The sequence below is a fragment of the Falco naumanni genome, chromosome 3, assembly GCF_017639655.2.
Source record: "Falco naumanni isolate bFalNau1 chromosome 3, bFalNau1.pat, whole genome shotgun sequence".
NCBI classification, from domain to species: domain Eukaryota; kingdom Metazoa; phylum Chordata; class Aves; order Falconiformes; family Falconidae; genus Falco; species Falco naumanni.
In genome coordinates, this window is record NC_054056.1 from 44,708,147 (window position 1) to 44,725,845 (window position 17,699).

General features: G+C 36.5%; 1 protein-coding gene across 2 annotated transcripts in view; it reads right to left on the reverse strand.

The window, feature by feature from the left end:
• GALNT1 (polypeptide N-acetylgalactosaminyltransferase 1) overlaps positions 1 to 17,699 on the reverse strand; it is an 82,021-nt gene that overhangs the window by 13,674 nt on the left and 50,648 nt on the right. For both annotated transcript variants that reach the window (XM_040586697.1, XM_040586698.1), the window contains exons 5-8: positions 10,433 to 10,599; positions 4,165 to 4,372; positions 2,400 to 2,570; positions 836 to 953 (exon numbers count right to left, since the gene is read on the reverse strand). In XM_040586697.1, the coding sequence (XP_040442631.1) occupies positions 836 to 953; positions 2,400 to 2,570; positions 4,165 to 4,372; positions 10,433 to 10,599 (664 nt within the window). The remainder of the gene's footprint in view (positions 1 to 835; positions 954 to 2,399; positions 2,571 to 4,164; positions 4,373 to 10,432; positions 10,600 to 17,699) is intronic.

A 17,699-nucleotide genomic window follows, 5' to 3' on the forward strand; every position in this document is an offset into this window, starting at 1 on the left:
CACATACTGCATGGAAGAGAAACATATGCCTGTTTCCTGCTCAACAGATAAAGATGCTCACAAGCATGAGTCAGGCACCATAAGAAAGTGTATATCAGGCCTCGAAGCAGTAATGCATCAGCAAGACTACTCTGGAGAACTGGGCAAGTTGACAGCATTGGGAGGAAAAGGCTCACATGAATCACAGGAAGTAACAGGTGGTGATCTGTCCAAAAAACTCTATCATAAAGTAGAATATACATGTAAAAACCCCCATACGTTTCCCAACTAAAGATTCTGAAAATATTTGCATTTTTACATTGGACCTCTAAAAATGCAAATCCAGGAGGCTGAACTACTTCAGAAGTATCCACCTGTATATTCTGAGCTGATAAGTAAACCAAAAGCAAATAGTTCAGTTCGGTAGGAACCAAAGTGAGAACACCACTGGTTAAGTCCACATCCAAATGAACAGATGCAATAATTAAGTTAGAAAACAGCACGAGGAGAGTTTGTAACAGAAGTGCTCACATTTCACTGACACATTAAACCATGCACTGATGATATCACCCTTAACTTATGCTACCCAATTAGCTTTTCTAACTGAACTCCTTTTGACACACAGCCATTCTTCAGAATGACCGTCCCAATCTTTTAATCACAAAGCTATGCCAACAATTCACTATGCACTTTTCACTAACAGCTACAGTCTTTACATATCTACATTGGAGGAACATGACAGAAGCAAAGTGCTAACTGCAACAGGGGAGGACACTGATGCAGGCAGCAGATCTGTATTTTACAGAACTCAAGATGCACTGTCCTGAGTAACAAAACACTGAAAAGTTTTACCTACCCTGAAAGAAATTTCTAAGTTTTCTCCACCCCAAATATCCATTCCAGCATCGTATGTTCCAATTTCCTGAAAGTAATCTCTGTCTATTGAAAAAAGACCTCCTGCCATTGTAGGTGTCCTGGGAAAAAAAAAAAAAAAAAAAAAGACAAAAGGTAAGTGTCAGTCATTATGAAAACATACACTTAAATACATTTCACCCTTACACTGACGAAATATCTTTTTATTTCCCAAGTTTCTAACACATTCCTGCTCATCAGGTTTCCATCCAAATTCAGTTACCATCGATGTACTTACTAGCCCAAAATTTTCCAGGGATGGAAGCAGTTATTGACAGTTCTCCTTATTTTCTCACTTCAAATTTTAATCCAGATAAACAGCTCCTAGAAAGCTGCTGCAATTCCAGAGAAAGACTTCTGGCTTCAGTGCTGGTAATTCATAAAAAAGAAACCAGTTTCTGACAGGAAATTTATACTTCTGGCAACTGTTCTTGAAAAAGTTATGGGAGGCCATGAAGCGGCCTGCTTGCTTGCACTATTATTGCTTCATAGAAGAAAACTGTCATCAGGGTTACATCCAGATTTTCTTTAAAAATTCCTTATTGGCAGAAAAATAGAACTGTGCTGGTTTCTCCTAACTTTACCAACATCTCCCAGATTTCCACCTTTTTAGTCAACAAGTGTACAAATGGTAAATTATACATTAGGCTGATGACACATCTTTGCAGTTCAAGTACACAAATTACTCACACTTTTAGAATAAATTATTTTATATCACTAGTCATTTTCCTCAAATGCATTGGACTTTTTCTGAAGGACACAAAATATAAACCAGGTCACAATCTAACAAAACATTTATGTAGCTCTCTCCCCTAGAAAGGAAACTTGGTGGTGGTGGTGGGATTATACAATTAACCATATCCTCAGAAGAACTCTTGATTTCTTAAATGAAAAAAAAAAACCCAAAACCCAAGAAGCAGTAAAGGCCATATCCTCAACTTTATAGTAAGTAAACATTGCCCACTTTTCAGAACAGGAAGGCCAGAAAATGTAAGTTTGCAATTGTTAAGAAGTATACATTATACACAAGTTATCTTTTTTCTTATTACCTTTGCTACAACATCTGCATGACATCCTAGTATTAATTCACCTCTCATCCATGCACTTTGAAGAAATTATGTTTATATATGTATGCACACACACAAATACATACATACACATGTAAAAAAATCGATGCACCTTTTCAAAATGTTGTTTACTTGTTTGAGTAAAAGATAAAAAAAGCCTCAATAAAAATCTGTATATTGGTACAAAAACTAGTTAAAAGCTAGCAATTTATCAGTACTTGACATAAAACTTAAAATTTTCTCAAGTCACAGGCTGATTGCTTCCTTCATTGCTACCAAACCAACACCAGTCCATGTCAAAGAACTTTTATGCTGTTCCTTTGGCCAGACAAAGATGATGCAACAACACAATTCATTAAGTACTCACTCACAAGATTAACATAAAAAGGATATCATTAAACAATCATGTGAACACTAACTGACTTAATATTTTCTCATTACCTAACAGGAAGGGTTCGATCTCCTTTCCGTCGATCCATCTCTCTCTGAGGAACAGGATACCAACGAAAATTCAGCTTCCAGTTGAATCCACCATAGGTCATGTCAGACCCTGCCATATATTCAAAGGTGTCATCGCTAATTACGTCAATGATAGGACACACCACTGTTCTCCTAGACAAAGGAGAGAATCAAACCCTATTAATTAAATTGTCAAAAAAGATGGTGGTGTTTTTTTAATTTTGTTTTTAACACATGCAGTTTAAATTTTCATAATGCCATCTCTTAACAACTGTACTCAATAGATTATTATCATGAAACATACTCTCTGTCTTGCTAATTAAGAGTTAATTCCCCTAAAGGAAAACGTGTTTTTCTGATACAATTTTGGCAATACTAGCACTTTTTAAAAATAATATTTGCATTATTACCAGTAATAAATAATCATCTCTCTGCAGATAGAAAAATTGATCACAGCTTTCTCAGTGCTATAGTAATTGTATAGAAAACAAGGTTTTCATTTCTAGTTAAGCAAAGTAACTTGCATGTTTTGAAATTAAAATGTGGTCATTATGTCTGGGGAAGTATTCTTATATGCCCTTAGGACTAAGAAATGATAGCCATTGTTAACGAAGTATAACTACTGCATCAAAGTTGACAGAAAGAGGCCTCCTTGTCCACTCTCCTGACATTATTAAGACATACTCACAGAAACTAATTCTAATCATCTTAAAAACACTTAAGAAACCATTCTCAAGCAGGCTCCCTCTCACAGAAAGCTCTGCAAAAAGATTCAGGGGTTGAAACTATATTTAAAGGACCTAGTTGAGCCATTTGCACAAATTTTAACAACTTATGTATCGTAGTCTCACAAAAAGTGTTTTAATGGTAACTTAAAGGTTAGTATTACATCAGCACAGTGCTGAACAAAGATTCATTATCTGAGGATTTTTCACTGTGTAATGCTGTATTTTGTAACATTAAATTTTCAAAGTTATTTTAATCTATAACCGTAAGAATAAAACAGAACTGTAACGCCATACTTACATACTTAATATCTAGTCTATTTAATATGCTGCTCACTAACAGACTGGTGTGCATCTACAGAGTTACTGCTCAGATGTATAAATGTCCTATAAAGCAGACCATTCTCTCACTCTTTTTTTTTCCTCTCAATATAATTTCCATCACACTATCATGGATATAAGTGCTGTGAGTATTGACTTAAGATAGAAATATAAAGCTATGATACTGCAGTGTAGGTCAGTATGATTCCAGTAGCTATTCTAACTCTAGAAAGTAATCACAGAAAACCAAGTCACAGCACGTATTTCCACAATAGAAACACATTACAAAATAAAGAAAACACAATGAGAACCTGAAAACAGTAAACCTGACAGTTCTTGTTCAGAGCGTTGGCGTTGCAAGAGATTAGGGCTCCATCTCTTCCTCAATAACGTCTTCCCAAATTCGTGAAGAAATGGGCCAGGTTGCACACGGAAGACCTCAAATTCCACTGCTTTCTCAACTCCATTTGTGCTCAGGTCTTCTGCTATTTAACACACTATCCCACATTTCCCAATATAAGCTTCAATTTAAATCAAGTTTACTTTTTAAAAGCTGTACTGAATTAGCCTTTTATACTTACACCAATGAGCATTTATCCACCCCTTCAAAAAGTAGATAGTTGCTTGTAGGCTATATTGTAATACTTTGAACGTTTCTTAATAACCAAAAAAACCAACATGGACCAAAGATGGATAGTTACCTGTCAGCTTTGATCCTTGCCAGCAGAGGCTCAAGCCAGCCTACTGTACATTCACAATGAGCATCTAAGAAGGTGATGACCTGGCCTTTAGAAGCAGCAGCCCCCTTTAATCTGGCTCTAATCAATCCAGAACGCTGTTCCATTCGAATCACATGAACAGGTACTTTTAATTTTTTCACATAGCTCTCCAGCGGTCTTTTCAAGAAATCTGCAAAGAATGATCAAAACCATGGAAACTGTTAGTTACATAGTTAAGCTTTTCTTCCCCCCAACTCTCCTTTGAATGAAGAGACTTGAATTAAGAGACATTTCCTCATTTCTTTTCTTTTTCCTACTTTCCTCTGCTGCTTATTCTACACTTCACAATATGCCCTTCCACAGTTCCTTGTGCTTCACTTGCTAGAGCTGGAAGTTCTTCCTCCTCTTCATTTCTTCATTATGGAAAACACGGAAATGAAGAGAGTGTAGAATGCTTACATAGAAACCAGATGGGATAGGCAAGTTGTTATTATGGAGTAGATATGACTCTTACTTTCAAAAACATACACATAAGTGCTCTTGGACATAAAACTTCTCTACCAAGAAAATACAGAAAATTATCCGACTAGCTGAACATAAGGAATTGCCTTTTACAGGAATGTCACTGACAGATAATTTTTTTGAAAGCAGCTGAAAACATGCTCAGATTTTTTTTCAATTTTGCTTTCTCTAGATTTTTCTGGCTAATATTTTTTCTATTAAATTATCACTATAACACCATAAAACAAAAATAAAGACAAAATAAACTATATATAAATGAGTATCTGTAACACCAACAAACCTCAGCTTAGCTGAGGAACAATTCATTCAAAATAGAACAGCCATAACTGACTACCGTATGCCTAGGGACTCAAAATTGCTTGCATTACAAAGAGCTGCTAAATCAACAAATTTCCCATTGCCAGGCACAGTTTTTGTCCATCATGAAAAATTAGACTATAATGGATGATGCCAAAGGAAGAACAAAGAACTGAGGGGGAACGCAACTGACAGTCACACAAACAATAACTTGCAGATCTGAATTTGTACAAAAAGAAAAACAGTCTTGTAACACAGCTACGGAATATATCAGATTATGCACTCAAAGCACATGGGAGTTGTACTACACCAGTGCAAAGCCTGTAGTAGGATTTAGCATAAGGTAGTAAGTACCTCATATAAGAATAAGCGTGACACTGGAGGGGAGGAAAAAAGGCACAGCATGAACTCTTAGTGGTTGTTTTGTAAATCTCAAGAGGCAGAGCTGACCTGAGGGTGATTACCATTCCTTACCACTGCTCTGGAAGAATGAGTTCTAATTGCCTCCTCATTTTTTTCTGTGCATTGTTGGACTGTCACAAAAACCCACAGAAATAAGTTCTGACAGATCTTGCAAGCTGAACTGTGCTAAAAGAGCATAAAAGGTTGATAGATCTTAAATATTTGTCTCCAGAGAAACTCAGAGCAAGTTAATTCTTATTTTGCATATTAACAGAGACTCATAAATAAACGTTTATTAGTACAAACCAAGTGTACACGTCTGAACATCTTGCAGGCCTTTTGGGGTCGAGCACAGACAGATCATTTGGCTGAGGCTGTAGCAAACAATCTCAAATCTTTACAGTGTAGCTTTCCAAAGCCATGCATTACAAAGAACTAATGATAATGTTTATAGTTTTAATGTATATGGCTTCCATGACATACACAAAGAGAATAAAACGGCAAAACATTTCTCTCTATGCTAACCATCTCATGAGCATGTCACACAGATCAGCATGTTCCTCTGCACATTTCAGGTGTAGTTCTAATAAGCTTTCAAAGCAGTTCTAACTACTTAAAGCTGAATGAATATAGGCTGTTACATTGGTCCTTGAACACAGAGTTACATTAACAGAATGGTAAAATTCTACCAGGAGGAAGAGAGAAAGAGACACGTTTCAATAATACAACTGCAGCCATTCAAGAACTAGCATAAAACAAAGTTGCATTACAGAAAACCATGGGTCAACATATTTAATATAAAATCCTAAGTCCTACCTACATTTTCCCAGTAAGGTATTTCAAATTTCAATTTATCTTTTCAAGTAGTTTTCAATTTTTTTTTCTCTAAGAAACATTCACAGATGTATGCAGTGTTTTCACTATGGTGGGAATAGGTTTAAGATCAGTCCTTCTCCCATGTTTAACAGCGTCCATAAAAATATTCTGATTGAACACCTTGTTCAAAACTTCAGAAGTTTTCTTTTCCCAGAAGCAAAACACTGTGACAGACATTCAGTAACTGTGCCCTTAAAATATTACTATAGTTTCAGTAAAATAAGCAAAAAGGTAAGGCTTGACATTTCATCCCTACAAAAGCATGGAAGATAACTCGAGCATCAAGATTTCTGGTGCTCCTATACTAGCACCAGTAAGGGTTAAATGCTCAAATCTAAGTAGCTATTTTCCTTCCAGAGCACTGCTTCTTAGAGCAATACACATCCCTCATAAACTGCTTCCTTAGTTCAAGTAGCAAGAGTCTAGAGTTTTGGACTAGTCATACATCCAGAAACTGGTAATAGTTTCTTGTGAGGCAAGACTTCCTTTTTATTTTTACAAAAAAGTATTTGAAAAGTCTTCTAATGCAATAAATTTTTGGTCTATAGGAGATGCCAGAATCAAGCAGGAGAGATTATTTTCTATACAACCCTATTAGTCATATTTATACTAAAACTTGTATTAAACACTGGAATGAAAAGTTTTGTGCATTACAGAGTCAGTTGTTTACAAGTCATTCAGGATGACAGCTGCGTAAATTTTTAGCATTGCCTTCTATGCCTCAGAGTAAGGTTTGATAATATTAAAAAAAAAGTACAAATCCACAAATACTTTTACTTGGGAAAAATAACAATTCATGTATTTTTAGAGGTATAACTTTACTTTCATTTAACTCTTTCTGCTGGATATTCCTTTCAAACTTTTTCTGTATCAAAAGGACGCATAATGCTACCCATGACTATGGACAGTTTAAAGAGTATCTTCTATGGCAGTAGCACAACTATGAAAGCCAAAAAAGTAAATCTATTCAGTTCAAGTCAAGTAAGTGCATAAATTGAAAAACACCTTGCCGGTTCTATTAATCACATTTATATGAATATAAATGAAAAATTTGGTTTCAAACAGTTTCTTTTTTAAATTAAACTATACCAAAACACTCATTTTATTACATACAAGCATCCAAACACAGTTTTCAGAAATGTGAATACTTTTACAAGACATTATTGGCAGGAATTTAGTTTTGGTTAGGTTGCCTTGCTCTGTATCTGTATAACCAACTTCTGTGAGTGTATTCTAGCCCAATGCAATCTGCCTACCATGCCTGGCCATTCAGTGCTGACCTAGTTTTAAGTACTGACTAATCCTGATTTCTCCTGTTAACTTTTTTTAACTAGTTAACAAAGATCAATACTTAAAAACGAAACATGCAATTCTGATCAGTAACTAGCGAAAAATGTTACAGATATATCTTGTTTCTGTGTGTGTGATGTTATTATGCAAATTCATTCTTCTAAGAGCATGACACTAACAGGTACAAAGTATGCTTCAGGCAGACTGAATGCCTACTTTATTCCAATTAAATTGACTCCGGTGCTAGAATTCAAAATAGCCTACTTAGTCTGAACTTTTTTTTTTTTTCTGGAAAAGTCTGCTGTTTTAGTTCAACAGAAAAAGAACACAAGTACGTATACTAAACTTCATATCCTTCTGTTTTACTTAATCTAAAAGCATGCTTGCTGCAACGATAACAAGGTTTTGAAAAACAAAACAAGACTTTCAGTAATCATTGAAAATAACTACAAATAGAAGGTGCCTGAATGATCTGAAATGAAGAACACAGATTTCAAATTGAAACAGGTTCAATAATACCACCAAAAAAAGTCTGAAATGCTGTATCTTTCAGCCTGGAATTAAGTTCCCTTCCTTCTATTACCTAACCCAAACCCAGAAACAGTTATTTAGAGAAAGCCACATGGTTTTTTTCACTGGACTACAATTCTACTTCATAATGAGGAACATGGCTGCTGCTATGTTAAACATTTTTCCTAAAACGGAAATTGAAGAGGTAAAGCATAAGTCAGATAATGTCTACATTATTTTTCTCTTAGCTTGCTCTTTATTTCTAGTTCATATTGAAAGCTGACCTGCAAAAATTAATCATTAGCACTGATCTGAATTAGTGCCAAGGACCATTTTCATAAATGAAACAGACAACACTTGCAATAAACTTTGTTTTCCTAACAAGAGCCTGCACACAAAAGCTAACCAAAACAAATGTATTGTCTCTGTTCCATTAAGGAAGCATATACCTGTACAATAACCAGGTATAGGCACCCAGAACCCAACTATCAGGATCTGTGTTAAAAAGAGGATTGTTCCCTGGGAACAACTTCAAAAAAGCGAGCAGTTTCACATGCATTAGAACCAGATAAATGTGGAATTTTTATATAAAGGTTGAAAAAACACAAGAAATTGAGGGATGCAATTACAAATTCCCCACAAGTGGAAACAGTGAAAATTTGACCTTGTGCCTTTCTAAAAGCAAAAGTCAATCACCTCTCACCTAATCTGGAACACATTTGTATGGCAGCCTTGCCCTTTGCATGGGCATTCCTCCTCTGCTGCCAGAATGTAATTGTGTTTAAGGCCTCTGTCCCTTCTTCCAAATTGCACTGAAATTGGCCAAAGCAGTTAAAGTTAGTATCAGGTAAGAAAGAAAAAGCAAGCAAGGTGCCCAAGAGAGGAAAGGAACACAGACTGATAAGAGTGCAAACACAATCTGAATGCACGAGCTATTCATCCTTAGGAAAACACGTTGGTCAGGTCTCAGTTTAGCTGATACTACCTTTCTTTTAGTCTACTCAGGTGCTCCACCACCAGCTAGCTGTACTTTAGACCTACATAGTTTGGATATGCTAAGGCATCATACGTACACGCAACCTGAAGAAGTTCATTATACTTTCTACCAAATTAGATATGAAGTGCAAAAATGCCCTCTTAAAGTTCTTCAGCTACAAAAACTCCTGTTAATGGTTACTAACTATCATAAAACCTCCTGTTAACCACTGAAATCCATACGCCATTCTGCTACTTAGACCATATGATCAGGAATCTAACTTCTCTCTTCGTACATATATGTCTAAACAACATCTCTTGTTCGAACAACAGTCAGCCACTTTACTCTGAAGTTGGAACTACCATAAGCAGTAGAATATGGATTTTGCATCACTGGAATCAAAAGTATCAGGCAGACACGTCAGCATGCTGGGCATAAACACCTTCCCTGACTTAAGCATGGGAATTCCTGCTGCGACAAGTAACAGCCTACAACTGGTGGCTGCTAAGACTTTTTCTAGTGACTTACTAGCTATTAGTCCTAGTAAAAAACTTTCAACGTAGAAAGATAGAAAAATAGGTGATTCAATACAAAAATATAGAAACGTTTTAGATTAAAAATCAACATAATACCCTCTCATGTCCATTTACAAACGCAAGGAAAAAGAATATCCCTCAAGTTATACTTTATAATCCCTAGCACCGAAGATTAAGCAAGAACAAGCCAAATACCAACTATTAACCAAAATTAAATATAAATTATTGTCTAGAAAATAATTTCCACTGTATTGTAATTCACAAAAAAAATACTAAAAGAGTAAAATCTAAATAAATCAGCTTCAAGTTTTGTCTATTAATTTCATTACACATGGAACATTTCATTCTGTACCGCGGCGTTTTCATCTGGAGCACCAGTAAAAAGCAGAATCTCTTACAGCATAGGAGTTTCAACTTCCCTTGAACTGAATAATCAAAATTAATCCCTCTGAACACCAAGCTTAACGGTGGTAGTGACGGTGAATTTGGACATGTGTGACAAGCAGGCCTATTTACTATTATTCACCAGGTGATCCAGGTATTAAATGCCCTCAAGCTTTAGGAATGCGTTTAAACACAAAACATGAAAGCTGTAATAGGATAAACCCACTAGCAAACACAAGCTCTACGCAGTCAACAGAAACATAACCAGATAAACTTACACTAGTTTTCAGCAGAGAATGATCCACCTGTATTTCAAAATGGGCATCGCTCACTCTGCCTTCCCCTGCCCCAGCTACTGTGTTACTGTCTCTTGCTGAGGAGAGCTAAGCCCGTAGAAGTCAGTCTCAGGCTTTGAAGTAAAAAGAGCAGCAAGCTAAAGCATCAACGTTATCATTACCTCTTTCACTGGCATCATCGACAAGGACAATTTCTTCCAGCATGTGTCGTGGTGACCGGTTTATCACACTATGAACAGTTCGTAGGAGTGTGCTCCAAGCCTCATTGTGAAAAACAATGACAACGCTTGTAGTGGGAAGGTTGTCTACGTACACCTTTGTTTTACACCTATAAACAAAAATAAGGCATATATTTGTAAAGGCCAAGCCTTCAGTTAGAACTGCAATGTTTAGCTTTATTTTTGGGTATCAAGACTAACATTCATGACATAGCAATTGTATGTGAAATATGACAAAGGAGCAAATGGTGCACAGATTTATATCTTGACCTAAAAAACATCCCGACTTTTATGTATACTTCTATGTATTCCTACCACTAAAAAGGGGGAACATCAATTCAATAACCAATTCTAGAAATGAGAGAGACATCCATACTGCTAACACACAGAGATGATAGCAGATTATTTGTTTCCACTACCCATGTTTTTTGAAGAGTAGCATGTCCAGACACACTAATCCAAGCCCCTGATTTAGGCTTGCATTCCATCAGAGGACAAGGGAGAAACCCTAGTGCTGTAATGGGGACAGAGGGGGAATGGAGAGAGACACATAAGATAAGAAATGGCAAACAAACTAGGAAGTAAATGCAGTAAAAACACAATAAAAAAACCCCCAAATAATAATTAAAAGAGGTAAAGAATTCTAGACACAGCTGATGATTGGAAAAAGCCAAGACTACATGCATGCTACCTATAAAACCAGTGAGTTAAGTACATTTCATAATTTAACGTGTTTATATTACATGAAGAGGTTAGGGGGTTTGTTTTTTTTTTTTTCTCCTCATTGTATACATGTTGGAAGTACTATAAAGGTTCATCAAATTAAAAGAGAATTACGTTCACGCTCCCAAGTTCACGTGGAAGACCATAGCTTTAGCTCTTCTAACAGCATATGTAGGGTATTTGTGCAAAATATGACACGCACTCCAAGTAACTCCACATGCTGCCAATATTTTACACTCTGCAACACTATTTTAACAGAAGTGATATTTTCAGTATCTCCTAGAAAAATCAACACACTGTACATAAAGTACTCTTAACAATTCTGATAATACAATTCTGCTCAAAAAAATAACCATGCAAATTTAAGTGTTCCCCCCACAGATCTGTTCCTCCTTCATATTCAAAATTACACACAGAAACTTACATAAGATTTGATGGTGCTAAATCCTGTAAGAATCAAAGCTAGAGAGATACATGCAGATCTCAAACACAAGGAAAACACTGAAGCAGAAGAAGAAATATACTCAGTGGAGCTTCGTTCCAACAAAAAAGCTTTTATTAGATCCCAAATTATTGAGTTGATTCACTGTAATGTAACCTGATCTAAACACTGTTAAAATGCATTAACAAGTATTCATGACTATCCCCTGAACAGCAGTGCTGTCTGAGAGCTTAAGAAATACCTAGTGAATATTCTTTGCCCTGAACATACAAAAATAATACTGAAGAAACAGCCTGCCAATACAGGATCATGGTGTCAGCATCTACTCCCACCCCACCCAGTGACACCAGGAACGTCAAACAGCCCAAACCAGGGGTTTTGCAAAAACCAGGAACAGCCAAAACTGGGGTCCCAAAATGAGTATTTTACTTGCTGGGTAACTTGGTTATCCAGAGCTCTTCTAAGTGAGAGCAGCTCTCATAATACATAGGCATTTCAGCTCTGATGTGGTGACAAAAGCCCAGTGTGCCCAGAGATCCCAGAAAAGATAAGTAAGTCCAGGTACAATTGAAGAAATACCTGGAAGAGCTTCTGTGGAATCATGTTTCATTTCTAAGAACTGAAGCAGTAGGATCAGGCACTGTCTTCAATATTATACTTACTTATTATAAAATTATGGCCAAATTTAATTATTCACCACACTGAAGTGAACAGCATAAAATCTTTAGGAAAAGCAGCCATACATCCTTATATTTTCCAATTGAATTAATGTGTAAAAAAAAAACCTTGCAAAGCATGCCGACTGATAATGTTATTTCTGTGGTATCACTTTAATACCTTTTCAGAAAAATGCTATGAATTTCAGATGAGAAATTCAATGACAAGCCAAATAATTTTTCCACCATTTGTCACTTTTTCAGCCTATTTTGCTACTTTAAAATCGAATTCTAAATGTTTTATTCCTTCTGCTGCGTTGTTCCTTACACCAGAAAATAAGTGTCTGATTGTAGACCTTCAGCTACAGTACTAATACAAATCCACCAATTGTTCCTCTACTTTTTGGCAGAATAAATGTAAAAAAGTTGTGAGAAACCTGTTACCAGTTCTCTGTAAAAAGCAATAACAATGTGTCATTCATCAGGAGTATTCTGCTGCAGTGGCCACAGGATCTACCATCGCGATATGAAATCTTGCACGTCCAGCCTCGCATTGTTTAACAGTTTTACAGAAGATTTTATTATACTGAGCTCAAATCAATGAATTGGTATAATAAAAGCCAGCCAAGTGATCAGAGACTACCATGTTTATGAACGATTACAGTCTGAAGCATAAATATAACAAAACATTTGAGATCTGTCTTTGAAGGGGAACTTATTAGCAATATGAGAAAACCAGGTATTTTTTGGGACACACCTTCCCCCTGCAAGGCATTCTCACTGCCCTGTCCTGCAGAAGGTGAACATTCTCCTTTCCATAACAAGACTTGCCCATTCTCACCCACAGAGATCAACCCCTTCTGGGGTAAAAACTTAAAAGTGACCCTGGACTGGTTTGTTTACCAATATGTAAAAGGTTGCCATGCGTAACACAAGGGTGTTTCTGGCTTGGAATATTTTAATGCTATTCTTAATAAAGTGTTTGGTGTGAAGTTATTCTAAAAAGACTCATTGATGCAGGCAGGATAAAGGAAAGAATTAATAGCATGATACCTGATTTATCATACTCCTTTCACTTGCCTTTCTGTATATACCTTTTAGCCATATTTGTACAATTTTTTGTGAACGCATATGAATAAACCCTCTTGTTTTTCATTTTGACAACACTTACATACACTCCTTCCCACCCTCAGGAATGTATGGCTGCAGAACATAAACCAAGCAAAATGGAACAGCTGATAACTGTGATCAGAGCATTAGCCTTCTACGTAAACCTGTTTTATCCTTACTAACAAACATTTAAATTAAGAATCCTTTTTGTCTTTCATTTGAAAACAAATTACACCAGACAGGGATTACTATAGAATTTAAAACAAAGCATTAGTTTCAACCAACAGTTACGCAACATTAGTAGCGGAATATAACCATGAGGGGTATGACACATAGGGTATGAATTAAGGACAATTTGAATTTTAATGAACTACTAATGCATTATGTTCCTTTTCTTGGATCATGCCTCAAACAGTTTTAAAATTGAGTGCATAATATTAGGAAGGCATACCATCTCCAGTAATTTAATGAAGACTCCAAACGGCAGCTGAGCATGTCTACTTCATATGGAATGCATCATCCTTTCCTTAATCTATGGCATTCACCATGCAAACTCTCGGCTAATGTGATTCCATACATTATTTAGATTGTGGAAACTCCCCAAAAATGTCAGACATTTTAAATGCAAGCAGAGACTTACTGCCCTATTACCTAAAGACACAGAAAAAGAATAGGCCAGATTGTTAAAATATGATCAAAACAAAAAGCCTAGTTAGTCTACATTTCTTAATGTACACATTCCAATGCTCAAATCAGTAATGATTTATTTCATAGCAAGTCTCCGTCTCATGCACTTAAATCCCCACCTTCAGCTGCATTAGCCTTGTATTCTTCCCTAATGTTTGATTTCTTGCTTCCATGTAATTAGGAAATGAAGTGGAAAATTAATTAGGAAATAAAATTAAAGTTATCCAAGATCTTTAATACCCCATCAAAATCAGATTTGAGAAAAAAATTGAGTTTACAAACGATACTTTAAAAAGTTGTTGTGCAAAGGAACAGACTATAAAGACATAACTCTCCTCCAACCTCTGTTAAGATGTTAATAACATTCTTCACAGAATGTCACTTTTTTGCAGTTTAGCATCATATATTCAGAATACTTTGGCCTAGTTCCTTATAGCTACATGGTTACTCCTAGGTCCACACCTCCCCAAAAGCACAAGGCAATGTAACAGGTCCAAATCCATCATAATTTGAATTTCAGATCAATGGACTAAAGGCAAAGGAAGGACAGATTTTAGCATATATGTGTATAACATTCCTAAAGAAGAACAGTGACAGCAAAATAAGTACAAGTTGTTGTCCTTAATACCCTGTAGCCTGATTTCAAATTTTAAATCCATTACAGAAGTTCTTAAAATGGGAGGTCAAAAGCAGCTCTGAGTTGTGTTATGCTTCTCTGTTACCACGACTTTTTGTGCAGGTGTTAATTGAATCATATAGAAGCTCTGCATGTTGTAGATGGGGAGACATTCAGGGGAAAAAACAATCTCAGAATTTTATTCAGTGGACTATGTATAGCTATTTGAAAACTACCTGATGCTACTCCAAATGCACCTGAAAAGCCTCTGAAGAAACTGCTTTCTTACTTTCTCTTTCACCCCAGGGTACAAATAGCTCACAGAAGAAATTACAGAAATAACAAGAAGAGACATCAAGTAAGGCAATTCTTTCCAAATAAAATTAAACCATTAAATCTCATAGTTTAACTGCTGCTTCAGCACAGTCGTGCACAAAAAGACAACTCCTCATACTGTGTTTTCTGCAACACCACAACCATGTACTTTCAACCCTCCTCCACATCTGGCCGAACTGGAAACCTCTCTTCTCTCATGCCAGTGAGGGAATGAGAAAAACATACTTCACCACCGCAGGGACAGAAGAAATCTACCAGGCAATCTTACAAGATCCTTCATTTGAATTCCTCAGAAGGTGAAATACTTCTGATACCTATCAGCTCTGCTCAGTGCCCTACTCAGAGATCAATAAGGCTTACCTGCTCTAGCCACCAGCACCCAAGATGCACAGACGCTGGGAACTTGGGACACCACCCTTCGCTATGCCAATGCCTCCTCTTTCAGCTTACTGTTGGCACTTTTACAAACACTTCAAATATTATCTTAAAAAAATGCAACTGTGCAGCCGTCATACTACGGAACAGCACTTGGCATTTTATCAATGTTATGAAATTGTATTTGTGGATCAATTTACTTAGAAATTATCCCTAAAACCCAAAATTGAGTGTTACATGTGCAATATTGTCATATCTTGAAAGACAAATATTTAAATGTTAGCAGTGATCTGTTTGCACACTCTTCCAAGTCATGCTAAATCATTTCTGAAATTAATATAATAAAATGGGATTTAATGTCCTTATAGCTCTTAAACACTTTTGTTTCACAGGCTAAAGAACCATACACCCCCAAAACCAGCTATAAACAGGGCAGAGGTCTTGTAGGAAATCAAGTATACACTTTCATAATGCTATGCAGTGAGACACAATGAGGAAAACCTCATTCACTGAGGTGAACAATGGAACGTGAAAAAAATATTTAGATGATTTCTAGAAAGATGATGTCATCATTATATTCTGTATTAGAAATAAATGCTAAATTTCTAAATACTGTAGTGCACATCTCTGTTCTTTCTGATGCCACCAACAGGTTATTGTCTATGAAAGAGCAATGAGAGGACAAGTAACATCAGAGTATTTTTTTAAAATAAGGAATTTTCAAAATGAGGCCACTTATGCTTACCTAATCACAAAATTTAATAGACTCAGACACTACCTGAACCCTGACTTGCTATACCTGATAGCAAGTTTATTCCCAGATTCCACCACTTTTTCACAGAAACAAGGCATGACCAATAATTTCCAGTGGCTCAAAAACATCAACAGCAGTAAAACACGTATGCAATCCTTGTTTTCTAGCCCAGCGCACACAGCCCAGAGCACTCTGATAAAGGACAGAGATGGAACACGAGCAAAAGTGTCTCCTGTGCACTAGGCAGCTCAGTTGGGAAATCCCAGAGGAGCTCAGACCGGAGTTCGTATGTGCAGTAGGATAATGCAGTGCCAATGTATTTTTGAAAGCTGTGCTGGCAACAGATTGGGGCAGGGAGGGAGATATATTTCGTCATCTTACAAAATTAGTACAATGTCTTATCTTGCACACTACGAACAAAAGTTATAAATAAAAGCTGAAGTTATAAATAAACTGTATCCCAGAACTTAAATGTGACAAAGGAATAATCTGTGTCTTGCTAAAAATCAGGTTAGAGCTGAAGTTCTGAGGAAACGAAACACAGCACAACCCCCGTAATAGATGTGTTTAATATTACCAATGCAGTACAAACAGCATACTCTTTAGTATTAAAATATACTGGAGTATCTGGGTTGTAAGCATCAGTATTCTTAGACTTGAAAACACACATTTATTTTCTATTGAGGTTACCAAAGTTAATGCCAAATCAATAGAGAGAAAAATCAGGAAGTCTGAGCTCCTCTCATGAAACGCCACGCTTTAATTACTGATATCTGATGAATATTGCTGCAGCGCCATAAAATGTCAGTACTCCATTGTTTACCTGTCCATTTTCCATAAGTTATAGCCTGCAATGAAGTTAATGTAACAAAGCTGAGGCACAGCTATGCCCAACACAGAATCTCCTCTCTACTGAAGTAATGAATGAAAACGGCTTTGAAACAAGACCGAGAGTCACCCTGAAGCTGCTGAGACTGACCTACATTTCCACCAGAAGGTAACGCCCTGTGGCAGGGGTAGCACAGAAAGTGTCAAAACACTACAGCAAGAACCACCAGCACTTAAGTCAAGTAGTGTGTTTCTGGTAAACACTGACTTAGTCTTTCCTGGATATGAGCAGCATCATCCTGATATCGTTATGAACAAGGGTGTTAATAAATCTGCTTGTGACATAAATTTCAACAATACCTCAAGCTCTCAAATCGAAGACAATCCAGCTGGATAATGATCTAATTTTCACACAGAAGCAACATGGCTAAAAGCAATAATTCTCAGAAGTATTCTGAGAAAGATGGAATCACTGACTGTCATAATATGCCAAACCACTTCTCACTACACAGACTCTGCATACAACCACAGTTTTAACTTGTGGCCGCACAAAGAGAAAGCGCTACAGGTAAGGTTGCAATAAAACTTCATGCTAACCCTGAAGCTGCTTCGTCTAATCAAATCGGAACAAGTTGGTTTAGAAAGGTCTTCATTTCTATAATTTAAATCACAACTCCAATTAA